General features: G+C 48.9%; 10 protein-coding genes across 10 annotated transcripts; 5 read left to right on the top strand and 5 right to left on the bottom strand.

Annotated features, from left to right (window-relative positions):
• Nucleotides 1-1,559: 1,559 nt before the first annotated feature.
• On the top strand, nucleotides 1,560-2,774 carry BDW43DRAFT_299195 (sideroflexin family transporter; the record flags this gene model as incomplete). Its single annotated transcript, XM_032044689.1, has 4 exons — nucleotides 1,560-1,663; nucleotides 1,727-1,955; nucleotides 2,026-2,533; nucleotides 2,626-2,774. 4 exons carry the CDS (start codon nucleotides 1,560-1,562, stop codon nucleotides 2,772-2,774), a joined length of 990 nt encoding a protein of 329 aa, XP_031902134.1.
• Nucleotides 2,775-3,538: 764 nt separating this feature from the next.
• On the top strand, nucleotides 3,539-5,456 carry BDW43DRAFT_318539 (major facilitator superfamily domain-containing protein; the record flags this gene model as incomplete). The annotated part of the gene is made up of 5 exons (XM_032048717.1): nucleotides 3,539-3,657; nucleotides 4,471-4,677; nucleotides 4,761-4,798; nucleotides 4,847-5,345; nucleotides 5,384-5,456. 5 exons carry the CDS (start codon nucleotides 3,539-3,541, stop codon nucleotides 5,454-5,456), a joined length of 936 nt encoding a protein of 311 aa, XP_031902133.1.
• An 889-nt stretch (nucleotides 5,457-6,345) lies between these two features.
• BDW43DRAFT_318537 (MFS transporter) lies at nucleotides 6,346-7,859 on the bottom strand (the record flags this gene model as incomplete). The annotated part of the gene is made up of 3 exons (XM_032048716.1): nucleotides 6,346-7,471; nucleotides 7,540-7,554; nucleotides 7,611-7,859. 3 exons carry the CDS (start codon nucleotides 7,857-7,859, stop codon nucleotides 6,353-6,355), a joined length of 1,383 nt encoding a protein of 460 aa, XP_031902132.1. The 3' UTR covers nucleotides 6,346-6,352.
• Nucleotides 7,860-8,762: 903 nt separating this feature from the next.
• On the top strand, nucleotides 8,763-10,434 carry BDW43DRAFT_318535 (putative class III aminotransferase; the record flags this gene model as incomplete). Its single annotated transcript, XM_032048715.1, has 3 exons — nucleotides 8,763-9,078; nucleotides 9,146-9,489; nucleotides 9,543-10,434. 3 exons carry the CDS (start codon nucleotides 8,763-8,765, stop codon nucleotides 10,293-10,295), a joined length of 1,413 nt encoding a protein of 470 aa, XP_031902131.1. The 3' UTR covers nucleotides 10,296-10,434.
• A 1,133-nt stretch (nucleotides 10,435-11,567) lies between these two features.
• BDW43DRAFT_309656 (HAD-like domain-containing protein) lies at nucleotides 11,568-12,631 on the bottom strand (the record flags this gene model as incomplete). Its single annotated transcript, XM_032046748.1, has 6 exons — nucleotides 11,568-11,713; nucleotides 11,776-11,924; nucleotides 11,987-12,286; nucleotides 12,345-12,421; nucleotides 12,473-12,486; nucleotides 12,547-12,631. The coding sequence occupies 6 exons, from the start codon at nucleotides 12,629-12,631 to the stop codon at nucleotides 11,568-11,570; spliced, it is 771 nt and encodes a 256-aa protein (XP_031902130.1).
• Nucleotides 12,632-14,335: 1,704 nt separating this feature from the next.
• BDW43DRAFT_309655 (Dyp-type peroxidase) lies at nucleotides 14,336-16,334 on the bottom strand (the record flags this gene model as incomplete). The annotated part of the gene is made up of 8 exons (XM_032046747.1): nucleotides 14,336-14,622; nucleotides 14,693-14,992; nucleotides 15,055-15,149; nucleotides 15,213-15,323; nucleotides 15,383-15,475; nucleotides 15,540-15,913; nucleotides 15,978-16,224; nucleotides 16,294-16,334. The coding sequence occupies 8 exons, from the start codon at nucleotides 16,332-16,334 to the stop codon at nucleotides 14,336-14,338; spliced, it is 1,548 nt and encodes a 515-aa protein (XP_031902129.1).
• Nucleotides 16,335-17,879: 1,545 nt separating this feature from the next.
• On the bottom strand, nucleotides 17,880-20,653 carry BDW43DRAFT_299189 (uncharacterized protein; the record flags this gene model as incomplete). Its single annotated transcript, XM_032044688.1, has 3 exons — nucleotides 17,880-17,894; nucleotides 18,092-19,967; nucleotides 20,631-20,653. The coding sequence occupies 3 exons, from the start codon at nucleotides 20,651-20,653 to the stop codon at nucleotides 17,880-17,882; spliced, it is 1,914 nt and encodes a 637-aa protein (XP_031902128.1).
• Nucleotides 20,654-21,136: 483 nt separating this feature from the next.
• On the top strand, nucleotides 21,137-23,107 carry BDW43DRAFT_299188 (GMC family oxidoreductase; the record flags this gene model as incomplete). The annotated part of the gene is made up of 1 exon (XM_032044687.1): nucleotides 21,137-23,107. The coding sequence occupies one exon, from the start codon at nucleotides 21,137-21,139 to the stop codon at nucleotides 23,105-23,107; it is 1,971 nt and encodes a 656-aa protein (XP_031902127.1).
• Nucleotides 23,108-23,294: 187 nt separating this feature from the next.
• On the bottom strand, nucleotides 23,295-26,141 carry BDW43DRAFT_43904 (putative C6 transcription factor). Its single transcript, XM_032050064.1, has 9 exons — nucleotides 25,897-26,141; nucleotides 25,725-25,844; nucleotides 25,556-25,662; nucleotides 25,373-25,507; nucleotides 24,778-25,322; nucleotides 24,434-24,707; nucleotides 24,204-24,379; nucleotides 23,971-24,154; nucleotides 23,295-23,919 (listed from the first exon to the last, which is right to left on the bottom strand). The coding sequence occupies exons 1-9, from the start codon at nucleotides 25,932-25,934 to the stop codon at nucleotides 23,417-23,419; spliced, it is 2,082 nt and encodes a 693-aa protein (XP_031902126.1). The 5' UTR covers nucleotides 25,935-26,141; the 3' UTR covers nucleotides 23,295-23,416.
• A 110-nt stretch (nucleotides 26,142-26,251) lies between these two features.
• On the top strand, nucleotides 26,252-27,705 carry BDW43DRAFT_271501 (PhzF family phenazine biosynthesis protein). The gene has a single exon (XM_032041439.1). The coding sequence runs from the start codon at nucleotides 26,350-26,352 to the stop codon at nucleotides 27,301-27,303; it is 954 nt and encodes a 317-aa protein (XP_031902125.1). The 5' UTR covers nucleotides 26,252-26,349; the 3' UTR covers nucleotides 27,304-27,705.
• Nucleotides 27,706-27,782: the final 77 nt, after the last annotated feature.

The following is a 27,782-nucleotide window of genomic DNA, read 5'->3' as shown; positions in this document are numbered from 1 at the left end:
AAACTTGATAAATGGTTGCGTGGAGGCATATATGACAGCTAAGAGATGTACCGGCAAGTTGATCAGGTGTGACAAGGGTAGAGGCGAGACCGAGTTGCGGCCTTGAGATGATAGGAAGAGTTGGGAAAACGAATGTCCCGAACCTGCCACGTCAGTCGACGTCACAGAGGCTCAAGAAGGGGGGATTATACAAAACTACCAGTTTCTCGTCGCACTCCAGGAGCACCAGGCTATTTAATTCGTCCCTAAGACTTTGACTCCTAGGGATCGCTGTTGCTTTCTTCGTGGACTCATACAACTCGTCCGTAGTCGCTATGAACTGAACGGGGATCTTTTCTTCTAACGGAACCCCTCCTGCATATCGAAAAATGTACCTGATGGGAAAGGAGGAAGTCACGGTCGTCAAACCTGCAATGCCGAAGAAGCCATGGGTCCGATTCGCCTGATGTTCCAAGAACTTGATTATGAGAACCCTTTCAACTGATCCAACGCCTGAATCGCTTGAGCTGGAAGTCTTTCTGGGAAGTGGTAAGTTGCTGGGGCCGCTGTAATGGGCTCGCTAGGTGGGACTTCCAACGAAACGGGATCAAGTAGAGGGACTAAGGGGAAGATAGGCTCTGATTGGCATCGAGCAGAATTATCCGTGTTGACTGCGATGCTTGCCTCCTCTCCTGGCTGCACCACTGTTACTTGTCGAGCCGATCAGGAAGCTGCCTCGGGAAGTGTTGTCGATGGCTAATGGACATTCTGAAGGCCACCGAAGTTACACAAAGAACCAGAAGTCTGGCATCCCTGGCATATATTCCCCCCTATCTGCTTGGCATCTCACTTTTTTGCAGCGACATGGATCACAAGGGCGATGCCGCTTCGAACGATAGGGGCGAGCATAGTCCGGGGTACGAGAGCTATTTGCATTTCTCGGGGAAAGGGACTCCATAGTCTACCTGTAGGATGTTCGGCGAAGGCTAGTAGAGTAAGTGGGTTTATCTTGTATCTACCGAAGAAGCACTTCGACGTTCGGCGAAATCATGATCTGATTCGTTGAACCCTCGGCCCTAACATATGCTGCGAGAAGGCGCAACAAAAGAGTCAATTTGGAGCAACTCTCCAATCAGCTCCTCGGTATGACTAAACTATCATTTAAAACTCCTGCAAAAGTCATTATCCATACTGTTCCGGAACTATACGGTGGGGGGTATGACAGTTGTTGCAGGGTTGGCTAGTGTGTCTGTTAAGGGCAACAATGATCATGTGCGGCTACTACGCGTTCTAACAATATCACTCTTTGTACAAACAAGGCCAACTAGTCAAATATTTCAGTCCAAAGCCGAAGCTCTACAATGGAATACTTAACGGGTGAGCTCTTCCTCTGGATATACATTTGTATTTAGTGGATCCTCCTCATAGCCATGTATCCATGTGTTTTCGGAGGGCGCAAGAGTGGTCCCCTAGGCGGCAAAAACGGGGGAAAAAAATCGATAAAGCAGCTCTTATATCAAAGAGAAAGGTAACTTTGCTGGCGCTTCTATTAGCCCATCGTTCTTTAAGAGACAAACACGATGTCCGCATCACTGCCAGGGACTCGGGAATTGCCCGCTTCGCAGTACGATCTCACGACTTATCTAGGACGCGTCCGCCAATGTGCAGACTTATCAGACCCGAGGTAATTCTATATACACCTGCTACTGAACGCGACATAGGATGGCTGACAAGGTAATACCTTAAGAACATTATTTACGTCAAGCGTTGGACTGCAGAATGCCAAAGAGCTTCTCACGAACTACAAGTTGGGGCAAATCCAGAACATGACCCCGGAATTGTGGCAAGCTAAGAAGGTTGTCGATTCAACTATTCACCCTGATACAGGCGAACCGGTTCTTCTACCTTTCCGTATGTCGTGCTATGTCTTCTCTAATCTGATTGTCACCGCGGGCATGCTTATCCCGGGGATGAAGGTGAATCCGGACTATGCAACAACCCCTAATATAGGCATGAATTGCGGGCTAATACTGTGCCTAATGATAGTGGAAAGGCACTCTGGGCTGGCAAATCGCGAATCAATCTCTAAATGTGGCGATTAACAGCGCGAACGCGAACAAATCCGCACCTCTCACCACAGCCGGCATGATCAAGTCGTACCTCATGGCCGTATCTGCTTCTTGCTCGGTTGCACTAGGGTTGAATTCTATCGTTCCCCGACTGAAATCTGTTTCACCAAGCGCGAAGATTATTCTTGGACGTCTGGTTCCCTTCGCGGCTGTTGCCAGTGCTGGTGCGCTGAACGTTTTCCTCATGCGCGGTGAGGAGATCAGGCAAGGAATCGACGTATACCCTTTCACATCAGAGCCCAACGAAACAATACATGCTGGAGAAGAGAGACTCGTAGCCACGACGAGTCTGGGGAAGAGCCAGAAGGCTGCAACCATCGCAGTAAGCGAGACGGCCATTAGTCGCGTTGTCACTTCTACGCCTGTTATGGTGATCCCTCCTCTGCTTCTTCTGCGCTTCCAGAAGACAGCGCTGCTGAAGAAACGTCCGTATCTTGCAATGCCTATCAATATAGGTTAGTGAAGTACTTACTCCTAGGATATCATATTGTACACGAGCTAACTTGAAATCTTGTAGGATTGGTCTTTCTGACGTCCGCCTTCGCTCTTCCGTTTGCCTTGGGCGTATTCCCACAAAGATTGATCGTAAACTCGGACAGCCTAGAGGAGAGATTTCACGGAAGGGGAGGTGAGAATGGGCAAGTGGCATTTAACCGTGGCATTTGATGTTATCACTTTATTGGGCAAGAATCTAGCTTGCTAGCTATGTGATGGAGCACATCCTCCTACGGTTTCATTATCTGATCTAGTAGCAGAGCACCCTTGTTCCCAAAGCTGCCTTTATAGAACAATTATATAACTGAATAGATTCTAGAAAATAAGTTTAAGTATATATGGATCAGGTGAGGAGCCTTTTATATACAACCTCGCTAGTTCAACTTTCTGCTACCCCGTTTCTTACACATACTTGCAAATACTAAGTATCTATCTACACACGTCTTTCGGGCTAGGATGTCCTCTAGTGGTTCAGATGATGAATACCATAAAAAAAAAAAAAAAAAAAAAAAAAAAAAAAAAAAAAAAAAAAAGCAAAGTTTCTCGCAGACAAACATTATTTTTACCCATGTGCTTACACTGCGCAATATCCAACGGCATTTCCAGCGCCTGAATCTTTCTTCGAGGAGAAGTTGCGGAATTTGACACGGACTTTATTAAACTGGGCAACGAGCTACGTGTGGTTCGATTACAGCAGCAGATGCGAAAGGTGGAGTTAATAAAAGGCTACATAAATCACCTAAGGCATAAAAATAAGAGCATAGAATTCTTGCCAGGGAGTGCAAGTGTCTCAAAGCGACGTGCTGTACGGCATATGTCGAACAGGGACACCGGGGAAGCCGATGGCTCTCATATAGACCACCGATGCTTTGGAAAAGCCTGTTCGTGGCCACATGGTCGGTGTGCCGTATACAAGTGCGGTTTATGTACTAATAATGACGCAAGATGTAGGTTCTGAGTCTCTTGCCATCCATATAGACCTCGAATCCGACCCTCGTTTGGATGTTAAATGGTCTAGAGTTGATGCGGAAGCGACAATTGACCAATGTGACGTGTATGCGCAGAGCCTGTAGCTCCCCACCATCGTGAAAGAACATAAAGCCTAGGGTAACAAGGTCAAGTAACTTGACAGGGTGCAGAATTTGCAGGCTCGGGGCATGCTGTTCTGGTTTTATAGGGTTTCTTTCTATCTGGAATAGGAATAACGTCAAGTTCTTGCCTTCTTTCCTCCCACCGAGTCTACACTGCCACCGAAGTATTTCAAATGCGGTGAATGGCATTCCTAGAAGGCTGATCCGACTCGGGTGCTATTTTTTCGCATTAATATGCCAGGATTGCTATGAATACAATGGTTATCCCTGACTTGGGACTAGTGGGCTCGCGAGATCGCCAGTTAGGGCTCTGTTAACCGATCGCTTAATTCCGTCAATAAGCATTCGAGATGGCCAACTCTTTACTATCGGGGAATCCTCTGAATGTAAGGTTCCACTTGAATTCGGCGTGTAATCAATCACTGAGTTGGGTAGAACTTAATTTCTCATGACGATTCTTACCCACTATTGAGGGTTACTCTGAGAAGTCGCCTTCTATCTCATATATGGGGCTTTCGATGCCGAATTAACTTAACGGTCCCGCAAGTAGGCACACGTGTAGCTTGCTCTCTCAGCACCTAGACGGCCATTTAAAATCTCGGTGTATGGCCCTCCATGATGCTCATCTAGTTTCTAGCAACTCCGTGCTCTTGATCACGAATTGCTCTTTGCCGTTCCTCTGGGCATGGGCATGTCAAACAAAGAAGACCATAGTTTGGCTCATTCACAGACGCCCGAGAGCTCCCAATAATCGAACAATGAAACATATCCCGAAGGGGGTTTCAGAGCGTATTCGGAGCGTGGTGCGCTGTGGTCCCGTTCATGGGCCTGTTAATCAGCCTGGGGATCCTATATCCCTGGACAAGTACTTACCAGCTTCAGGGTTACTCGGAATCAAGCATTGGCTGGATATATGGTGCTTATGGGTTTTTCCTCTATCTTGACGGATCACAGGATGGTAGGCATGACTGCACCGAGCTTCTGTAAACAGTTATTAAACTATACAAAACGGGGCCGATCTTCGATGCACACGGCCTAGCCTATGTCATTATACCTAGACCCATAGATTGGTGGCTGCATTGATCTGCTTCAGCTTCAGTGAGGGTATGTACTAGTGTAATTCATACAGTGGCAATCAATAACACGAAGCAGAGTATTACCATATCTTCCTAGCCTTCAGCGTCCTCGGAGGTCTCTCTGTATGTACACTATTCACACTAGCCGTTTTTTGCGTTGGACACAGGCTCAACATCCGCTACGGCTATACAACAGGCATCGCTTACACAGCCGGCGGACTAGGCAGCGTCATATTCCCACTGATAACCCTATTCGCGGCCCCCAAGATCGGCTTCACATGGGCCATCCGCACCATTGCTCTCCTCTGCGCCGTCCTCTGGACACTAGCCTGCCTTCTCCTGAAATCACGACCCCCGAGCAACAAGAAAGCCGGTGCCTCCAACATCAAGCATGCCTCAACCACAGAAGCCGTATTCGTCGAATTCGCCGTCCTCATCCCAATAACCTACATCTCCTCATACGCAGTCCATATTAGCTTAAGCAACACTTTTTTCTATGCACTGATCGTCTTCCTTAACTTAGGAGCCGTGCCAGGCCGCTTCTTATCAGGCTTCGTTGCCGATCGCCTAGGCCGGTTCAACGTCATGGTCCTCAACTCTCTAGTTTGCGCAGTCTCTGGCTCAACGCGTGGGGCAATGTCGCTGCTATTTTCTGCTACGCTGCGTTATTTGGGTTCTGGAGATGAGCGGTGATCAGTCTAACGCCTGTGTGCACCTCACAAGTCTGCGCGACGGTAGACTACGGGGAAGAGGAACGAGACGACGTTTACGATTGTTAGTGTTGGGACGCTGACGGGGTATCCCGACTGCGGGGGCTATTCAGCAGCGCGTTGGAGGGGAATACTGTGGGCTTATTACGTTTGGAGGTGTCCTTTATCTGGTGGCTACAATTGCTTTTGGTATCGCGAGGGGAGTTTGTGCTGGGTGGGGGTTGAGGACTAGATTTTAGACGGGTGGATTGGGATAGATTTAGAAGATAAGATGGAGATTTACTGCATAAAGAAGGACTAGAGCGGAAGAATAGACATGTTCAGATACATGGAGTGTCGATTAATCCAAGTATATCTACTTTGGCAAAGTCCAACAAATCAACGTAAGCCACACGAGACAGCGCAGTGCCATACGATCCTCTCTAATGATATGACGATCTACGCGCCAATTCACCAAATTTAAATATCCCTAAATAGAGATTTTCAGCGTACTACCCCTATTAGCAATGCCGAACTGTCTAGTCATAATATCCTATTGTCATCAGGACGTTGCCTCATGATTTAAGTGGGATGTTCACGAACATATAGGGTTCTACTCCGCGTGGACCAACGAGAGTCCGTTTCTCCCAAAGGACCACTACTGATATGCGACCTTCAATGCCGCGTCCATATACCTACCTACCTGGCTAGCTATTTAATAAATTTCTGACAGGAACAAATATTGAAAATTGTATATCACAGTAAGTACGTACATATACATATCTAATATAGCTACTCTAATGATCATGTGTGTATATATGAGCACCAGCCCAGTCTATCAAAAGACCCATATTCCCCCCAAAAAAACTCAACCCAAAGCCCACCAAGCGACCCTACCTCGCCCGACCTGGCAAAACAAGCCAAATAACCAAGCAAAGAACAAGCATCCCAAAAGCCATAGGCTGCAAGACTTGAATCCCCACAATTTCCGCCAAACTCCCCATCACAAACGGGAACACACACCCACCGGCACTGCCCAACGTACACGCAATCCCAACTCCCGCAACATGCAAATGCTTAGGTAGCAGCCTCGCCAATTCAATAACCGCCTCAGGGAACAACGGACCCAGGAAGAACCCCAGGGATACAACGGCACTAACCGAAACAGCAAGGTCAGTAACGAGGCAGAAAAGCCCGTGAGAAGCGAGACAAGCAAGCAAGTAGATCGTCACCATCGCTTTACCGGACTTCTGACGTGAAGTCACGAAACCCAGGATCACGCGGCCTATGGTGAGACCGGCCCAGTAGAGGCCGACGACCATGCCAGCGGTATAGGTGGTTGCGTTTCGGCGATTGACGAGGAAGGTGAAGATCCAGCCGCCGAAGGAGATTTCGACGCCGGCATAGAGAAAGATGAAGAGGCTGATGATCCATGTGAAGGATGATTGGAGGGATTGGATTGTGGGGCTGTTGCGTAGGGAGTCGAGTTTGAAGTATCCGGAGTGGTCTTTGTCGCCCGTATCGTGGTTGGGGGGTGTTCCGTGAGTGAACCCCCGGGCGGACCAGAATACCGCGGTTAGGCCTACGAGCTCGATCACTGCTGCTGCGGCCATGATACAGTAGACTTCGTACCAGGTCCAGCCGCTTTTGGTTATTAGGGATGTGGCGATTAAGGGGGCCAGCGCTGCGCCGAGGCCGTAGAAGCCGTGGAGAATACCCATTGGCTTGCTGCTATCTTGCATGCTTCCGATCCAGGCGTTCCAGCCTGCATCCAGGAGACCGCTTCCTAGTCCTGCTAGGACGAAGACGAAGACCAGGACTCCGAAGGATGGGTGCAGGGATGAGGTGCCGTAGGCAATGACGTGGAACGCAGGGCCCAGAAGTGCAATTCCGCGCCGTCCAAAATGCACATGGATCCAGTTGCTTACTAGAGCTGCGGTGGCATATCCAACGCAGGGGGAAAGAAACACCGCCGAAACATGAGCATAGTTAACTTCGTAGTATTCCCCGAGCTAGATGAAGGAGGTGGCCTTGGTTAGTTGGGAGGCCATCGGCAAAAGATTTGCGTAGTGAAACCTACATAATGAACCAATGCCTGAAAGTGAAAATTGGTCAGTGTAATGCAAGGTAGGCAGGCGGGACTTCACATACGCCATATATTCCATCGTTTGCGCCGACCACGATGAAGCTGAGGAAGGCGGCAAGAATCCGTGCTACATTGATGGGGGGATCGTTCCACTTCTCAGGTAGATGCTCCGGTTCGCCCTGGCTACCTTCAACATCTCTACAGGGCCCGAATGCCTCGTATGTCGGTCCCTCAGGATCTGGCCAGGCTCTCCCTAGCAAAGGAGTAGTAGGGTCAGGCGCTGCAGGCTCACCCGCACCTGCAATACGCGGCATATTAACCCTTGATTCCAGATAGATGCCCGGGAGGAAAGTCAGTCAGCAGGGCAGAGAAAGGTCAGAACTGAACTGAATCGAACAGAAGTGCGTTTCTAGGTCGATACCGGTATAGACACTGCAGGACCGGTAAAATGCTTATATAATAGGTACGGTCAGCGTTGGACCTAGGCTTAGCCCTATTATGTAACGAGATGGTAGGCTGGAAGGTCCTTGTTGGTCGAGTTATGGGTGAAAAATGCTACATCACGGGGATGGTGTTTTAAGGTGGGCAGCACTATAGTGTGGTAGATAATCAATTCCGGAAACAGATGTATATCCCTTCGTCGGATTTATCTTCCTTTGGTATGATGCCAGAGGTCTTTTCAGTGGAGACTTTTGTATGCATGTTATCTTCGTCCCACAAGATGCCTATTGCTTTCAAATCACGCAATTCTATCTCTAGACTGATTCCATGGTTTACAGTGACCGGAAGCAACCCCAACTTGACGAGGATTCTACAAAATGCAACAGAACAGTGCAACAGGAAGTCGATTGAGGCTGGCTGAGTGCTAAGTATAGGCCCTCTTGACTCCCGAGAAGTATGTGTCCTTCCACTTGGTCCCTCAGAGATTGAGAGACAAAGTGATGATTATTCTCATGACATCATTACTCCCAAAGGGAAAGGAATCGCTAGTAACTGAACCACAGATCATGTCTTCACTGCTTAGCGGGAACGGAAGTCTTTGGAGCCCTGTCACATCGAGCTATGGCATCTGAGGAGCGGAGGCTGTCGATATAGTTTGAGGGCTACGATACATATAAAAACTCTCTCAACCTCGTGTTTACAGTCCCTTGCCAACTACTCAATTACCACACTCTCCAGCTTAGTCCTCAAGCGTTGCCCTTGCCCCCTCCTGCATCATGGGATCCATAGAGGAGCCTACATATCTGTACCAAAGCGTGAAGGATGAAATCCCTCCCCCAGTTGTCAAGAGCGCGGAGGGAATGTACTTCACCCTTGAAAATGGCCAAAAAGTCCTCGATGCAACATGCGGAGCTGCTGTCTCCGCTATCGGCCATGGCAACCAACGTGTCAAGGATGCCATTGTTCGCCAGTTGAATGAGGTTACCTACTGTCACCCGGGGTATTTTGGGAATAAGCCCTCGCTTGAACTTGCCGACTTGCTGGTGAAAACCACTAACGGGCGACTGGCGCGAGCATGTCTCCTTGGCTCTGGTTTGTCCTACCCGCACCCCTACAGCATCGCAGCTGGGCACAGTGTTTTCTGACCTCGAGCGAACAGGATCCGAAGCAGTTGAAGCAGCACTTAAGCTGGCTTACCAGTACCATCTCGAACTGACACCGGAGTCCCCTCGAATTAACTTCATTTCGCGGAGGGGCTCCTGGCATGGTTGTACTCTGGGCGCACTATCAGTTGGAGATATAAAGTCTAGAAAGACAGTCTTCGAGCCGCTACTGCTCAAGAGTGTATCCCAGGTCTCTCCGTGCCACCCGTACCGGGACCTGCGGGACGGGGAAACGACAGAGCAGTATGTAGCTCGCTTGCAACAGGAGCTTGAAGATGAGTTCCAGAGACTTGGCCCTGAGACAGTCTGCGCCTTTGTTCTGGAGCCCATGGTGGGCACGGTAAGCCAGCACACAGTATATCACACGTACATGAAAGTCTGATTTCCTCCCAGGCGCTAGGCTGCGTTGCGGCATTACCGGGCTATCTACAAGCCATGAAGGATGTCTGTGACCGCCACGGAGCGTTGATCATCTTTGATGAAATCATGTGTGGTTTAGGCCGGACAGGGGCTTATCACGCCTGGCAACACGATGATGTTGTTCCAGACATCCAGGCCGTGGGAAAGGTGCTCGGTGGAGGATACGCTCCTGTTTCCGGGGTCCTGGTCCACGAGCGTGTGATCCGTACCTTAAAGGCAGGGAGCGGGACTGTCATCCATTCGCAGACCTACCAGGCGCAGCCCTTGGGTTGCATTGCCGCGTTAGAGACACAACGCATCATCGTTGAGGATAATCTGGTGGAGAACGCTCGTGCTATGGGCGAGTACCTCGGCCAGCAACTCAAACTGCATATTGGGAATCACCCTAATGTGGGGGAGGTTCGTGGTCGAGGGCTCTTTTGGGCAGTGGAGTTTGTCAAAGACAAAACCACCAAAGAGCCCTTGGAACCGAAGTTGAATGTGGCTAGGCGCATACGTAACCGTGGACTTGAAAAGGGATATGATGTTTGTATCTTCTCTGCTACGGGTGCCGCTGATGGTTGGAGGGGTGACCAGTTCCTTTTGGCTCCAGCATTCACTGTCACCAAGGATGACATTGACGAGATCGTGAGCCGTGTTACTCGGGTTATACACAGTGTGTGGAAGGAAATCCAGCCTGCTATAGATGCTCTAGATGCTGTTGATCCTGTGGATGATGCACTATAATGCGGGCTTTAAGATTGTCTCGCAATGCTCGCCCTGGCTTACTCGTTATGAACTTCTTTATATTTGGTTTAATTATACTGAGGTGTTTGGTTGGTGGGTTAATGGGATGAAACCGACAATCTTTTCCTGCATAAACAGCAATGCTAGAGGAAGAATTTAGAAGCACTTTTGTAATGAAAATTAAGTTCCTTGAATCATTCTTTCCCTTAGAATTCCAGTCAACAACGAAGTTCTCCAGCATATCTTGGGGATTGAAGAATTATCTAGGGGGTGAGACACCATGGCCATATCGGGCCTGCCCCTGGCTGGGATTAAAATCCGAAGATGCAAATCTCCTAACAGGTTGATATTGATAGCATAGACTCATATATTTAAATAGCAATCGATATTGACACTTCTGGAGACCTGGTCCGGATGATCATTTCGTACTATGAATCAACCGACCGCAACATACACCAATTCCGGTTGTTGGAGTAGCCTTAAGGTCCACTCCCAGTTCCACCGACATCTTTCTGCATTCGGTAGAAAAGTCCCAGTTGCACCATTCTCATAGCTCTTGAGCGAATTGAATGGACGTTGGCAAGTGCAGAAACATGCCAGCATCAACGCTAAAAGTTGCAGTTGGGTCGTGAAGTCACCATGTAAGATGGCCCCTACGGTGACTTTCCTGTAGTGAAGGGTATTACTCTTCCCTAGATAATGGACTGCATAGTGGATTAGGCCTTTTTTTGGACCTGTGTCGAATACTACGCTATCACACTATTACCATGGAAAGGCCAAATGAATATCTGGTCAAATATTCATGGTCTCTGCACCGCGTGCAATGGCGTGATGCGAGCAACCATAGCTAAGGTGATCTGGTTGCTTGAAATTTTTACAGTTTGGCTACTCGTGGGGATCGTTGCAGAGCTCTTGCCTGGAGCATAATGCTGATATTCCATAGCTTCTTCGTATAGTGATCAATAGTGGTTCTAGTTAGAATAAAGTGATGTATGTGGTGTTAAAGACTGTTAAATGTATGGCAGAAACTATATCGAAACCACACTTAACCCCGGCGGTTGTGACCACAACTTCATTTAGACCTTCCCTGAGGTCACTGGGCTCCTCTGCTGGCAATGTCGTGCTACAACTACATCTTTACGATGTGTACTTATGGCTCTGATCTGGGCAAAAATGACGAGAGGTATATTTTCCTAGAGTGCTATTCATATGGACTATTTATCTCTCGATTGTTACCACATTAACGCGAAGATGTTGTCAGAAGCCAATAGTCTAGTTTCTCACGTAGTCTTCAGGAATGGCTGCCAAATTGGTGCCACCTCGTGCTTTGAAAATCTCCTTGACGGTAGCGTGGATCGATGCCCAGTTATCAAAAGGAACGAATGGGATCCCCTTCCTCTCACAATACTTGACCAGGCCTGCGGCGACTGTTAGCTTTCAATGGAGCTCCCTGGAAATATATGTCCCGGAATACACTTACCTAATCCTGTCTTTGCAAAGAGAATATCCGTCTCCGAGGCAGCCGACAAATCGGAGGCACCGTCTCCAGCATAGAGCAAGAGGGGCCTCTGCTGGTCGGGCAATGCAGCATAAGGCCTGATGGCCAGAGATTTGTCATGTCCAAAATGGCTAACAAGATTCGGTAATATGAGCGGCAGATCCTCTTGAAGGTATGTAGAGACATTCCTCACCTGCTGTCGCGGAACTTGACTTGCCAGCCGCCGGGAATATTGATATCCTTCCCATCCCTGGACTCGACATCATTTGCAACCACGAAGATATTCTCAGCATTGGAGCCGAGAAAACCCTTTAGCAGTTCTGTGATGACAGGTTCCATCCCAGAAGAGAGGACCACAACTGGAATGTTGTGTTCCTGTGCCCATCTGTAGAACTCGACGAAGTGAGGGTCGAGCTTGATGTTCTCTTTTAGGGCTTGAAGACAGGTGCTAAAGGGGGCTTCCACACTGTCAAGCATATCCTTGAAGCCAACCCTAGTTACCTTTAATCTTCTTCTCTTTCAAACAATTTGGAAATTCTTTTGTGTCATACCTGAAGCTTATATTTTCCGCATTAAGTTCTCGTTCGAGTACCTGGCGCTTGTCGTAGCCAAACCCGAGGTTGTCAACCTACACGCAGCGTGAGTGAAAGAAGAAAAGATTCAAGTCTTGAGAAGGTACCAAGAAGTCGTTGCCTATATAATATATGAGTAAATGGCCCAAGTGGGCTAGGGTATAAGGTATGGAAGACTTACAATCTTCGAGCGTGATTGTTCCGTCAAAATCTGTGAAGAAGATAATTTCGGGCTGGCCTTTGAGATATGGTAGTGTTCCCTCCATGGTGTCTAAATAATTCTATAATAGGGCTTGATTCTAGTAGCAACGGGGGGAAATGATGGATATGGTTGGAGATGACTGTGTTGCAAAATGCCGCCGCACTACAATTATATTATCAAAGACTTTTACTTATTGACCTTCATGGACGTGAATAAGGTTAATGTGTTTTAGCTTCTGTTTGTAGGTAATGAAACGATTGATAGAGGAACCGGACGGATGCAGCATTACATCGCAGTCGGTTGCGAAAATCTTCCATGCAACGTAAGCCAGTTGCGGAACTCCAGGGAATACCTTGAACGGCCATAACGAATAGGTGCTTGGTGGATACTAGGATTCTATTTCTCAATATTGCATCCCATCCATCAATCATGTTCGTTGGATTCCCGTCTCCTTCGGCCGTTGGAAATAGTCAGCAAATAAGCAAGTCAGCCTGGCTTTCCTGGGTGTAAGAACATCTCCATACACATTCAGTAGGTAGAGTAGAATCTAACCGGTGAAAGCTGGCCACTAGAAGACCTGAATACCTGGCAAGGAGCAGTGCTTAACCGAGATTTGTAAATTGTGATGTTCACTGTGGGTTTACTGAGCTATTTTCATCCCTCATAGGGGGCTTTTCTTCCTGTCCAGTGTCATGTCTTTGCTGGCTCCCCTCCGCAAGGGGATGTATATGGCGAGCTGGGAAAAGAGTGGGGTTTCAACCTTCCAAAATTTCCCCAAAGAATAAGGTAGGGTAGGTTGATGTACCTGACGGTTCATTGCGTTGACTGCCTACCCCGTTCTTGCTAGAATTACACATTTGTAACGTTCCCTTGTGTTTTAACTGAGACTAGGTGGACCAGGTAGCTGTTTACATATGCCAGTCTAATGGTATACCAGGTTGTAATGAACGGGACTACAGATGCCGGTGCGGAAGGCCACATTTGAGTCAAATAAAAAAGGTTAGTACCTCCTTGAGAACATTGATGAAAATACCGACAGCATCCGTTTCGGAAATGCCGATCCTCCTTTCTTACCATGGGTCTGATTAATTAGCTGTTCCTGAGTTTGCATAGCTTAACACATCTTGGACGTGACAGACCAATGCGAATCAGGCCAACACTCTCCAAAAAGGCACCATATGTCACCAAAACCCACCAAAGGATGTATTTGGTGTAAGTGTTGAAGCATCAAGAAGTCTTCCAACCCACGTTGGTGCTGTCCTGAAAGGGTTGCCCGTCTGTCTATCCCTTACTCTGTGTGCAACATACCATGCACCCCCTTGCGTCACCTTCAAGATGCACACTCAACATATAGCAATCTTAACAATTGAAAACAGCCCTGGCAGTGAAATACACAGTGTTCCATCCATTGGTCGTATCGACCTAGTTACAAGGACAAGCATATTTGTGAAGGTTCCCGTTCCGGCACTGGAAGGGAGGGTGGGGCCCGAAGAATGTTAATCCTTTAATATTCTTTCTCCCTTTTCTCGGTAGATTTACCCTCCAATAAAGGCAGAAATGGTTTTTATTTTCCTTCCTATACTCGATGGGAAGCGGATTGGGGTGCTTCAAACTTGCTCTGGCGGCGCTTGAGCGAGACTAGACTTACATTCTAACCTGAAAATGCAGTATATGGAACTAATTACCATCCAAACCATCTTTTGAACCTCTTAAAATCTAGAGAAAGGTCAATGTGGGCTACAGTGAGCAAACAGGCCGTCAGTTTATGCTATAGGCGTAGTTCCCCCGAGCGTCGAGCATTCAAGTGCTGATGAGATAACGAGCAAAGTTCCCAAAGTCCCTCAACTGAGGGTGTAAAGAAATACTCTCCGCCTCTATGAACTACCCAGGAGTCAAGGTCAAGCCGAACCGCACTAGGGTGTTTGCTGTCGGGTAAGGAAATGGACCGAGGAGGGTGGTGGGAGAGCCGTTGAGCGGCAAAGGCATCGACACCGGGGCCCTCTGGACCTACAGCCTCCTGCTTATGGTTCGGAAAGTGGTGGTTGCTCGCCCATCCTGCAACCAAGTCAGATTGATGCCATAACAATAATTTGTGAGATTGGGTTGTCAGATTGGGCTGTCCTACGGGTGGTTATGAAGTTGAATCCGTTGCGAATATCACTTTGATAACATAGGAATAGCAGGCCACGGTCCTTTTCTGACCGCCGGCTTTTCCTCTCCGTGTCTGAGACTTCCGGCCCATAGGGAATACCTCGACGGATGATGACTGAAGTGTCATCTGCGAGCTCGGCTCTTGGTCGCGTCTTGCGAATATGCGCTGCGAATGGGCATCTCTCTTGTGATTCGATTGGGTTGAAGTCGAAGTCATTCGCGGTGTGCAGCGAGGTATCATTGTCATGGTAGGGATTGAGATCAAGTGGTGTCCCTGCGCATGATTCTCATATTAGTATAGACTTGGCGTTATTCTAGTGTAAGAGTTTGACGGACCATTTCTCCATCTCCCCATAAGGAGCGCAGCCAACTTTTCAGACGGAGGGTGTGGGCCAGTGCTCTCGACTTGATCTGCGTTTTCTTCTAGAAATCTTGCGAGCATGGTTTTAGTTCAAACTGCTTGATAGCTTGAAGATTAACCGGGATCATCTTACCTTTCAAATTCTGGAACAAATTGTTGCAAGTCTCTGAAGACCAGGAAGCTGCCGTCCTTAGCCCATGCAGGCTGATTCAAGGGGTCTCCGTCTCGTTTGAGAAAAATGAGACTAGAACAGTAGTTAGCATTACCATATCGCTGAGCCTTGCACATAGATCGGATCATTACCCTGGAGGGATGGCTTTCGGCTCTTTTGACCCCAAAGGCTCAGGATCCAAGCCACGCATTTGCGGCTGGGAGAGTCCATGTCGGTAACCAAAACTTCAAAACGGTCAGATAATCAGGATCAAAATAGCTTGTCATATTCTGGGGACAAAAAACATACTGCTCCTTTCCCTTCAACGGACCGGGTCGGCAATTTCCCTTTCTCATTGAAACCTGTCTGCAAACAGTATTCTCGTCCACTTCCTCCTCCACGTCTAGCATATGCAACTTCTCCTTGACGAAGCCAACAGCCCTTTCCAGCTTCCCTTCACTACAAGCAGCAATCAGGACAACCCCGTCAATCTGCCGATGACCCGTCACAGGATCGGGCTTATACTCCGGTCGTAGCTCCTCCGGATTATCCCAACCCTCCCGTGTCAAGTCCTCAAACATGCCCTTGTCGAACAGATCTCCCCGAATCTGATACTTTTTGACCTCGCGCCATCTCGCCGGATCCTTTTTCGCTGAGTATATGTCAAAAACATGTTTCCCCAACTGCAGCATGAGTCTCAGTAAAATATTGTGCTTCGTATATGCAGGAGTAGGGTTTCAAACTTACCGCTGCCAAACCAGTAGCAGAAAAGGCAATGTTGACTCCACAGAAGGGCACTAGTCTCGGGACTTCGTTGACAGAAGCTGCAGTCGCCTTTTCCTCCAGAATACGCGTCTTAGTCTTCAGCACATCATGTGCCGTTGTGATGTGCGGGATAAGACCCTGGAGATGCTCTTTAAATTTCTGGCGCTGTTTGTTGCCATCTGCGATGCTGAAAAACAGGAGGGTTTCACATCGTTTGGGTAATCCGGGCCTTTTTTTTTGTTTTTTGAAAGCTAGATTAGCGGGTGGAAGGGGATTGACCTGGTTTCCTTTTACCTACCAGATGTCGCCCTGTATATTCTTCCTGTTTGGGGTGCCCATGGCGAGGAATGCGTAAGGGCTTTTGAAGATCAGTCACATATGCAACCTTTCTGGTCAACACTGAAAGATCTACGAACAACTGATTTCTTAAGATAATGTCGGTGGTTGGATACCATTTATTGTCAGTAGAGTGGAACATAATCATGGGTCTACAGCCCTAGGAAGAAGAGACAAAAGGGTATGTGTACACCCAGACGTAGTAGTCCACCGGAATATGTCTGGCTGTGGTTGCAGGAGACAGTACACCCCAGTATTACAACTAGGGCCAGCCGAAAGAGTCTAGTAAGGAGTCCAGCTTCGAGTAACATCATCATACTGGTGAATACCGTCTGTTAATACTACCCGAAACCCATGGAGCCAACTGAGCCAACTGATACCTGCCAAATTGAATCCCTCATCCCTTACAGCGGGTTAACCCGTCTACTTACCGTACCGCATCTCCGGACTTGTTACAAACTCGCAGGTGCATGTCCCACCCACTCGATCCCTAGCAGGGTATGAAGTAAAAGCCCTAGATTCTCAGCTTATACGGACCAGTCATGACGTATCTTCTGTTCTATTCCAGACGTGCATGTCCTGAACATACAGTAGTAGCCTCTTGAAATGGAACGTTTCATCGCTCCACAAGATAGTGAGACAGGGAATCCAGCCTTGTCCTCCACCCCCTTTCGTTTTGAGCTTTTTCCCTCTTTTCTTTTCTTTGGTAGACCAAGGCTACTTAAATGAATACACCATTCCGCCACTAGTCCCACTCCGATCTACTGGCAAAGACGAAGAGGCTTGCTACCAACCAGCTGAAGAAAACATTCTGCTTGCATGCCTAAATTCCGTTTCTGTTGAATCCGGATGTTACGTAGGGCTTCTTCGTCACATGATCGACAGTCCGTACAATCACGACATGCTGCGCCAATAAATGTACTATATGCTTTGCTTTTCTTAGAGGGCCGATGACAGATAAATGGCTGGTCGCATAAGCAGGTGGTCTTGTATTTTTGCCTTTGGGGAAAAATATCCTTTGCCATTGGAATGGAATGTTGGTATGCCAGGGTTTGGAGATGTAATGTCACTCACCGCGGACGGGTGGATGTCACCGTCTAGGTTGGAAGTTAATATTATTATTACTTTAAGGGAAAATTGAGTTTAGTATACCTTATTTTTCTTTTCCCCCCCTTCTTTTTTTTTTTTTTTTTTTTTTTTTTTTTTTTTTTTTTTTTTTTTTTTTTTTTTTTTTTTTTTTTTTTTTTTTTTTTTTTTTTCCTTTTTTTTTTTTTTTTTTTTTTTTTTTTTTTTTGGCTCCCTTTCTTTTGTAAACTGAGGTTGCATGTATGATTTGTCACCACGCGTTATCCCCATTAACGTACCGGATATGGAATTAGAGGCAGATGGAGGATAAACTAATGTAACTCAAAGCTTGCGCGCCCCTGGTTATATTTATTCACTTGTATATTCGGCCGACGGGCTGGTTTATCGGAGCCTGAGGTGGATGGTTGGTGCTGAATATAACTCTATGTATACTTCATAACATACCTTGGACCTCTCGGTACATTAATAAATCAATATCTATTTATAAAAAGACATGTCAGGAATACCTCATATTGTAAATTAGAAAACTAATCCGCTCATACACCCCAACTCCACAACCAACGCAGTGACCCCAGAACCCGCTGAAGACACCCCGACTCCCAAGACTCCCACGCCGGCTTCTGGAAGAAATAACCTTGCTTCCTTGGAACAGTAGGCCTAGGATCACCCAATACACGAGCAGAGATAAAAATAACCTTCGCTACGCTAGGCACGCCTTCTGCATCCATGACGAATAGCATCCAGTAACCCGGCGTCACGATGCCCGAGTCATTTGGGATAGTGAAGCTGTACTCTGTACGAGTCACTCGCTTAAGCAAGAGGGGTACACGCCGCTGGTCCGTATTAACGGTATGAGTTGCACCACCTAGGCGGACCAAGGAGGCGCTACCGATCTTTGGCCTTGTGCGGATGAAGATTTCGTCGCCGATGGTGGCGGTCTCACGCGAGATGGTGAGAATTTCGGGTCTCGTGCGAAGCTGCCCCGAGCTGGTGAGAAGGTACGGGGGTGTGAATACCTGGGCGTCGTAGTGATTGGCCGAGCAATTTCCACATAGGCCGCCGCCACCGTTGAGTACCGTGGCGTCAGGGAGTAAGAGAGACCAGCTGTGATAAACGCGGATGATGTTGTTGGTCTGGAGCTGTACGAAGGTATTGTTATGCGGGAAGTAGAGTTCCGGGGTTAGCATGGTATTTTGCTCATTGAACGCGAGGCTGTAGCCCTGGCCACCGGTGATGAAGACCGTGCCGTCTGGGAGGATGACGGAGGTCCCGAAGGCGCGTGCGGAATGCATGCCTCCTCCGTTTTGTCCAGCGACTTCGACCTTGGGGATGGTGCCGGGGTCGCCAATTGTGATGATATGGGCATGATTGGTGGCGTAGGACATCTCGTAGTCTGGGGCGCCGCCGAAGGTGAGGATTTTACCGGCTACCGCATCGAACATGACTGCGTTCCCGGACATGGAGTCCTGGTCGTGTAGTCGGGGACCAGCGTCGGTGACATTGCCTCCATCTGTGACGTAGTACCAGTGCATGGCGATACTGGGTCCCGCTTGGAAGATGGATAGGTTCTTCCAGCCGAAGAGCCAGCCGTGGTTGTCCGATCGCCATCTTCCCTCCATGTCGTCGGTTAGCATTGGGTCGACGCGGGCTCCTGGGAGCTTGGTCCATGTCCTTGCTATAGGATCGTAGATCTCGCCGTCCTTAGGTGTGACGGACCCGCCGTTCCAGGAGCCTCCGATTGTGAAAACTCGGCCGTCGGATAAAGTGACGGAGGACTGATACCCGCGGCGAAAGTGCATCTTGGGGCCTGTATCCCATTTGCCTGTGGTGATATTGTAGAGACTAGTTTCCTCGGCATCATTCCCACCCGTGACTAGTAACATTCCGGTGCCGTCGACGGAGATCCCCGGACAGAACATATCATGGTGAGTATCAGAGATAGTCCGTTGGGAGACAGTATGTTGGAAAGGATGCCATTGACTCGTAGCCGTTTGCCCCCCCGGCGACGAGAAGTAAAGATCTGGAGCCCAAGATGACCAGAGGATGATCATACCGGATGCTTCAGTTGCACCGGCTACAGGCACAATTGGGAAATCAATCGTGGGACCCCAAATACCGCGAGTTGGATCAGGAGGAATAGCATACGGTGTGGCGTAGACATTCAGCTCGGAGATGCCAACCCAGGCCTGACTTTCAGCGACAAGGCGCACATATCGAGCCGGCTTGGGTTCGAAGGTAGATAGCTTCTCCTTGGGCTCCCGTGGCCACAGTCCGTAAGCCACCGGTTCCCCCCAGTTATGGTTATTCTCGCTTAGGAACACCTTATGGTGGAGGAAGAGACCCTCCTGCCCGTCTAGTTGCGGTGGTAACATGACAACAGCACTGACATGGTATGCAGGACGGCCCAGATCGACCGTGATAGATGAGGAGTCATGGTCACAGCTGGCCCAGAAAGTGTTATTACTGCCATCAATAGTGTTGCTGCACTTGTGGCCGTCTTTCTCACAGGTACAAGTGACTGTCCAGTCTGTCCGGTCAATGAGAACCCCGCTGTAAGGTGGCGATTGATCAGGAAATGATGGAATATATGACTCCTCTGATTGAGCTAGGAGGTCCCCTATTCCAAGAGGGCTACTGAAGGGAGATCTGATTGCGCCAACTCCTGCAAGGACTGACCCTAGGAGTGGATAAAGCGATTTAACATTCATATTCATACTCCAGGGTCAGGGCGCGGTAAGTCTGGACGTTGACCCAGAGGACTGAAAGCAATGGAGTACTTTAATTCTCAACAGCGGGTGACCCCAGCGGCAACTGCTAAGTGGCTTGGCCATTCTGATCAAACCGAGTGAGACAGACATAAGATCTACCTGTAATGATCCAAGTGAGATCCATGGATATAGTCAGTACCTAGCGGAATCTGTAAGAAGGTCCCTCTGATGGAAGAACAAGTGAGCATGGTCAAGTAGCGCTTTAAGGTTTAAGATGGCGACATACATACTGGACTGGCATAATTGCTGGTTGGTTTAGTGATCTTGGTTCGAAACGTACTCCGGTGTGGGGTTCAGGTTGAGATCCACCGTCTTGGTAGGTTACCGTTACATGGCCGGGACAGCACCCCTAGAGGAATTGGCAACGGGACCATGATTTACTTCCAATAGTCGATTCCCAATTCTAGGCAGAGCCCATGAGAATGTAACGAATTCTGGAACTTACTATTTTCGTAGAAGCTGATTCATTATGCCTATGCGCAATACCCAGTTTGCAGGTATGATCGTGTCCATATTAAGGAGGCGATGGCCTTCATTTCCACGGAAGGCGAAGAGGAACTCTTGGTACTTCTATTATAGCTTCAGCTTGGCGTTGAAACTGTAGTATTTGAGCCCATGGTCACAGTCCCTAGGGACTGGCCTGTTTGGCCTCAAGCTTCGCCCTCAAGCAAGCCTACCCGAAACAGGGAGACAGAATCCCCACCTGAATTGTCGAGATTTTTTATTGAATAAACCTATTGCTGCTCGTCCTTAGGTCAGAAAATGCTATGTTAGCCGTTTTTGTAGTAACAATGTAACATAGGAAGTAATGTGCCTGACGTGTACCTGGAATAGCCACTATATATCCATCCATGCTCGATCTTGACCTGAGATGCAGAATGGACAGACCTTCAGCGAGCTGTGTATCGCTCTGTGTCGCTCCTCTAATCTCATTTATCTCTGCTCGTCATCATGAGGTATTCTGTGCTAGGAGCTACGGCCCTAGTTGCCGCTGAGGCTCTGGCCTCAGATCATTATCAGGCACCATTCCAAGCGCATAACGATAAGGATAGCTTTCATGCTAGAATACGCGAAGGAATCTTCACAGACGACAGTAGAGACATCACACCCGGGATAATCAGTGATCCGCTCAAAGTCGCCAACAAGACATACGACTATGTTATCGCAGGTGGCGGTCTCACCGGCCTCACACTCGCCGCCCAGCTCCTTGAGACGCCCAAGGCAAACTTTACAGTCCTAATCATCGAAAATGGTTTCTACGGTTCCCAGCACGGTCCCATAATAGACGACCTCAACACCTACGGCCAGATCTTCGGCAGCAGGGTGGACCATGCCTATGAGACCACTGTGCAGCCGGTGAACAACCGCGCCCAGATCATGCGATCTGGAAATGGCCTGGGTGGGTCGACTCTGGTGAACGGAGGGACGTGGACGCGTCCACATAAAGCCCAGCTCGACTCCTGGAGTACGGTATTCGGTAACACCGAGTGGTCGTGGGACAAACTAGTACCATACATGAACTCCATCGAGAAGCCACGGGATCCAACGGACCTAAGATACAACATCACCCCCGGCTCTTGGCATCATTTTGATCCTAAATGCCATAACCAGGATAATTTCACCGGCCGGGTGCATGTTGGTGCTCGTGATCGTGGTTCGGACCGTGGCTGGTCGCCGGTTATCCCGGCTCTTATGTACACTGTCAACCAGACCTACCCGCAGGTGTCGAACCAAAAGGATCTCTGCTGCGGAGATCCCCATGGTGTGTCTATGTTTATGAATACTTTGTCTCCTGGGCAGGTTCGAGCGGACGCTGCCAGGTCCTGGTTGTATCCGGTGGTGGCAAATGAGACCACGAGACATCGTGTCACCGTTCTGACCGGTCACATGGCTGGAAAGGTTCACCTTCAGAAGAAAAACGACCCCAGCTCTGGCGCAAAATACAAAGCCACAGGCGTCGAATTTGGCGTCCACAATCAAGATGGCTGGAAGTGGGATGTCACTGCCGAACAGGAGGTTCTTGTCGCTTCCGGCTCGGCCATCTCCCCTCTCATCCTTCAATATTCCGGCATTGGGACCAGGGACGTGCTCGATAGCGTAGGCATCGCACAGAAAGTGGATCTCCCAGTCGGCCTGAATCTGCAAGAGCAAACCAACACAAATCTCAGAACAGAAGTGGTGCCTAAGGGGAACGGGCAGGGTCAAGCGGCCTACTTCGCCGCGTTCGAGGAGGTCTTTGGCCCCGACGCGATGGAGTACAAGGGTATCCTCAACAACCATGAGAACCTCAAAAAGTGGGCAGACGAAACCGTCAGCGGCGGCGGCTTTCACAACAAAACGGCACTCCTTCTCCAGTACCAGAACTACCAAAAGTGGCTCCTGGAGGACAATGTCGCCTACGCCGAACTGTTCCTAGATACAGACAACAGGATCAATTTTGACCTGATGAACTTTATCCCATTCACTCGCGGGTATGTGAAGATTCTCAACAAGGATCCTTACCTCCGCAGCTTCGAATTTAACCCCCGATTCTTCGAGAATGAGCTGGACGTTGCGGGCCAAGCTGCGGTCTCCAGACTTGCGCGTAACTTGACTAGGTCCTATAACATGACAGAGTTTGCTGGTAAGGAGGTTGTCCCCGGTGATCTGCTGAAGATGGATGCTACTTTGGAGGACTGGAAGCACTACGTGAAGCAAAATTTCCGTGCCAACTATCATCCAGTGGGCACCTGCTCAATGATGGCCAAGGAGCTTGGTGGTGTGGTTGATCAAAATGCCCGAGTATACGGTGTGGACAGGCTACGTGTTGTGGATAGCTCTATCCCTCCTACCCAGCTGTCTTCCCACGTTATGTCGGTGTTCTATGGCATGTCTGTGAAGATTGCGGAGGCTGTTATTGACGCCTACCAACATGAAAAGTAAAATGTCCCAGAGGCGGAGGAAACCCAGAGCAGATTGATAGAAACACACTTGCGGGACACCGGCCACGCCTTGGAATAGGATATATGCTATATTAGTTGGCCTCATAGACCTGAGGGGGTTGGGTTGTTTCTTATTGTCATTTGCTTGGCTAGTCGTATTGGGTCTATTAGTGGTAACTTAGAATAAAATCGGGTTAGTAAAATGATATATTGTGTCGCTCATCTCAAAGAGCTCGCTGAAGCTGGGAGAGTCATAACTGAAGTTAGGAGAAGGAGAATAGGGAGGAAGAACCAGGTGTCGGAATACCATTTACCCATCGCCCCACAACCACAAATCTGTCTGAAGTCCCTCGCGCTCTGCATCCAGAACTAGGTTATTCGCATTCAATTGATCCGTAACGGAGAGCATATGATCCAAGGACAGTTCACAATCCCTCCAGTCTAAGTGTATCTCATCATCATGCACGGCGTTTCGGGCCGAGATAGCTGGGCTGATTCCCGCATTCAGCACAGCTACAGGTTCGTTAGCCTGGTCTGTCACGCGATACGCGGTCGCATGTTTTGCGCTGCCTCCGGGAGTGAGTGGCTCCAGATGAGGCTGGAGCAACGGCTGGACTAATTCCTCTAACTGCACGATTTCAGACTTCCGCAGCTGTGCAACGCAGTTTCCCCGAGCGATCATATCATCTAGAAGACTGAATCCCATGTCTCGGTAGCTAGGGTCTAGAATGATATCGGGGAGTATAGCTGATACAAGTGACAGAATGAAAAAGGATGAGAAGAGGTTTTCTAGATCGAAGGGAAGGAACGTTTCTTAGTTGTACAGTTAGCACCATAATCCATCAACTAGTGGGAAATACGGACCGAGGAGGTTTTGGTCGCGTAATGCAATCAATATTCTCAAAGACTTTATTGCGGAGTCAGTAGACGCTTCAAGCAGAGTCTGAACTGGCGATGATAGTGTGCGAAACACGTCGCCTTCCTCAAAACAGTTGAGTCGCTCCCAGAGCAGAGTCAGAACTAGAGGCCGAGTCGTAACAATGATGCACTTTATCCTTGTTAGCGTTCCGTCTGCTCCAATGCTAAGGAAGGCTTACCTGGTGGCAGGATAAAGTCAGCCGTGTCGTGACGCCGGAGAGGGCATCCACGGAGTTTGAAAAACGATGCGCGAAAACATCATCTAGCTCGCGCGAAAGATCCGTCATTTCTTGTAGAACTGATCGGACCCTCCGAAGGAAGATGCCGCCTAGTTTGCCATCTGGACTATATACAGCTGGGACGCATCTAGTCAGACCAAGCGAGATGTGAGGTAGAAAACATCACTTACTATCCACCACCCGGGTGATAACCTGTGTGATTCGCACATGTAAACTCAATGCGGCCTCTTTTTGGGAACCCTTTTTTGGATCACAGAGGGGGGTAGTTATTTCTTCATCATTGACAGCATTCGGCGATCCGATCAAGGATGAAAACTTTCGGTCTAGTATATACACCGTCCACCATATGTTTTGACACCGATCAACCAGTTTCTGACCTAGTTGTACAACTGGTGGAGCACGGTGGTGACCTTCCACCAATGCCATCCGCATAGCGTGGCCGACCTAAGCTGATTAGCTGTCTGATGTCCTAGTAAAGCTAAGGAACAAGGATGAGCAAGAAGTTACCACATACGTAGCAATACGCGGTATCTCTCATGTCGATTGAATGGAAATACAGTCCGATGAGAGTAAGAACCTCGATAGCCAGAACTGGATCTTGCCATAATCCCGTAATGTCGGGAAGTAAGGACATCGCCCGAGAGAAATATTTGGTCCAACTCGCAGTATTGGAAGCCTTTCGCACAGGGGCGAGAAGAGCCTCGCCGAACGCTAATACAATCAAGAACTGGACATACCAGAGACGACTCTCCTGAACCTTAGCTGCTGCATTATCGTAGAATTCATGTAGATGATGAAGAAACTCATCCTCATCAAATAATAAGTAGAGATGACTAAAATGGAACTGAACCGTGTTTAGGATGTACTGCGCATGCTCTAATGATGGCAGTCCACTGATATCGGGGAGTTCATCGGAGCTGGCCTGTCGCCACTGAAGCTGGTACGCATCCCCGTCTACAGCAAGGGGGAGAGGTGTTGGATTCTGAGGGCTCAAACGAGTCTGAATGGTGGTGAGAACCCGACGGCTGAAAGACCAGGTTGAAGTCGGTGAAAGGAACACTGAGACCGGTCAGCTTTTGGCGGCCATTCTACACGGGTGACCGACGTACACCATGTTCTCTGTTTACGGCCCGTATGCTTAACGTAGCCCGGAGATACTAAAGGATTTGAGGCAAATCGCTCATCATACCGGTTTCCCTCTGGATGGTCGGCTGCATACCCTTGGGGCGTCTCTACTACTTGTGCTTAGATCCGTTAGCGTACGATCCACCATATGTTCGTATTCGTACCACCATAAGTGCTTTCACCTGCACTGCTATTGTCCAACGTACGAGTGCGTTTTCTCGGCGTTGAAGTGCTCTCGATGGCCTCAACTCTCCGTTTTAAGGATAGAAATAGCCTCGGAGCATTGTCAATCAAAGCGCAGAAAACATTATAAAGGATGTAAGTTGGGATATGTACTCCTCTGAGACCACAATCTTACGATCATCTTCAAATACACACTCCTGACGACGCTGTCGACACTTTTCACAAGGGTGTGTGCCAGAGCATTTCACCTTGCGAGATCGGCATCGTTTGCAACTGCGGGAAGTGAGTACTTGGCTGATTTGCTGACAGGTAAAGGTGGGCGTACGCATTGGAGGTCCGCTTTGGGCGCTCAGGGTGGTCCATAGTCCCAGGCACTTGATTGTCTGCAGTGTAGGGAATGCATTGAGGAGGATGTCTTGTTCAATAGCATTGAATTGTTGGCCGTCTTTGATCCACGTGGTGAGTCAGCAACCCCGCAGTCGGACTCCGAACGAGGGCAGCTTAATGGATCAACCCAGATAAAAACATCTACTACTCTACTTAGGTAGTAGGACTGGATGCTGTTGTGTCTCAAATTGGCGATATCTTGCTACCGTGATATATACCTTGAGGGTAACGATCAGGTTTGTGGGCAGTGGGGGATAACTTCCACCCTCTACGCCCTGTGTAATCGAGATAAGCAATTAGCGCGCATGACTCACTAAAGCCCTATTTAAGATTTAAGATGTAAACCACTTCTTCCAGACCCAACATTTATTAGATTCAACCATCATTCACCATGACCACTCATCTTAATTTTGTCACCCTCGACGTCTTCACCACCACGCCGTTCAAGGGCAACCCCCTCGGCGTCGTCCACCTCCCCCCGGGGGTCCCAATCTCTCAAAACCAGAAACAAACCATTGCCCGAGAGTTTAACCTCTCGGAAACCGTGTTCATACACGATGTCGACCCAAGCAACGACTCCGATCCGCACACCCGCCGCATCGACATCTTCACGACGAACAAGGAACTTCCCTTTGCCGGCCATCCCACCATCGGCACAGCCAGCTACCTCCAGGAGCAGGGAATAAACAAGCTCATCACCAAGGCGGGCCCGATTCCCATTCGCTCCAGTATGGAAGAAGGACACATTAGCGCTGCAATCCCGCACGATACCCACGTCAACTCAAGGGTCCTTGCCGACATTGAAACGACTCTCCATGCGGATCGCCTACATCCCACGCCCGAAATCCGCTCCGCAGAGCTCACAGCGCCGCTCTTTAGCATTGTCAAGGGCATGACATTTGCGCTTATCCCACTCCCAGGCCTGGACCTCTTGTCGCAAGTCTACCCGGGCGCATTCCCCTGTACGCCGCACGACGTTATCGACGCCGAGTGGAGCGAGACGTTCATCGGGCGGTACTACTATGTTCGCATTGGGTCGAGCGTCTCGAGTTCCGGAGTGCGGGCGGTTCAGTTGAGGACGAGGATGGTGGAGGACCAGATAGAGGATCCGGCTACAGGGTCGGCGGCGTGTGCTTTAACGAGTTATCTTGCGCTTAGGGAGTATCACGAGACAAGGATCCGATTTGAACTGACGCAGGGCGTTGAGATGGGGCGCCAAAGTGATATTGTCGTCGATGTTAGGGTCAATGTTGGAGAGGATGGGGAGCGGAGAGTGAAGGAGGTACTGCTGGGGGGGAAGACGAGACAAATCATGAAGGGCGCTATGGTTGTACCTCCAGTTTAAGTAAGTCTTAGTTTCCATGTCAATGAGTGCGTTCCAGGCTATTCAAACACCCGCTATCATTTCCTCATCCACAAGACAATAGTCTGGATTTGGGCGGTTTAGTAATTCCCATCATTGACCATTGTTCATTCGTGCCAATGCATTCGTGTTCAAGGTTGAGTAGTCAAAATTCATAGTCCCCATCCGAGTGACGTAGGAGCGGGACGGTAATTACGGCCAAATAGGATTCAGCCTAACATCGGCGGTGCGCGCTCTTGGAGGCCATCCAAGCAGACCGCTTAGACTCCTCCCAGAGCCTTATTGAGCAAGGGGCACAGCATCAATCCCGAATTGCCAAGCTCTCCCGGCACTTCTAGCCTATCAACTAGTGTATCATTGCCGATTGAACGCGGTTGAATGATATCAACCGGGCCCATTGGCCTAAAAGATTGAAGGAAAGAGGGGAAACCTCCAACTTCCATTCAAGTCAACATCAAAGC

The sequence above is a fragment of the Aspergillus alliaceus genome (assembly GCF_009176365.1).
Source record: "Aspergillus alliaceus strain CBS 536.65 unplaced genomic scaffold BDW43scaffold_13, whole genome shotgun sequence".
Classification (NCBI taxonomy): domain Eukaryota; kingdom Fungi; phylum Ascomycota; class Eurotiomycetes; order Eurotiales; family Aspergillaceae; genus Aspergillus; species Aspergillus alliaceus.
The sequence above is the reverse complement of the archived record's forward strand: the minus strand, read 5'-3'. Positions and strand labels throughout refer to the sequence as shown.

Bases quoted from the DNA above. Each gene is read 5' to 3' on its own strand.
- BDW43DRAFT_43904 (XM_032050064.1), bottom strand. From the start codon at position 25,934: ATGGACCACCCTGAGCGCCCAAAGCGGACCTCCAATGC. The intron at 24,708-24,777 runs GTATGTGGTAAC...TAATCAGCTTAG, and splicing joins GAGATACCGCGTATTGCTAC to GTCGGCCACGCTATGCGGAT. The intron at 24,155-24,203 runs GTAAGCCTTCCT...ACAAGGATAAAG, and splicing joins TGACTTTATCCTGCCACCAG to TGCATCATTGTTACGACTCG.
- BDW43DRAFT_271501 (XM_032041439.1), top strand. From the start codon at position 26,350: ATGACCACTCATCTTAATTTTGTCACCCTCGACGTCTTCACCACCACG.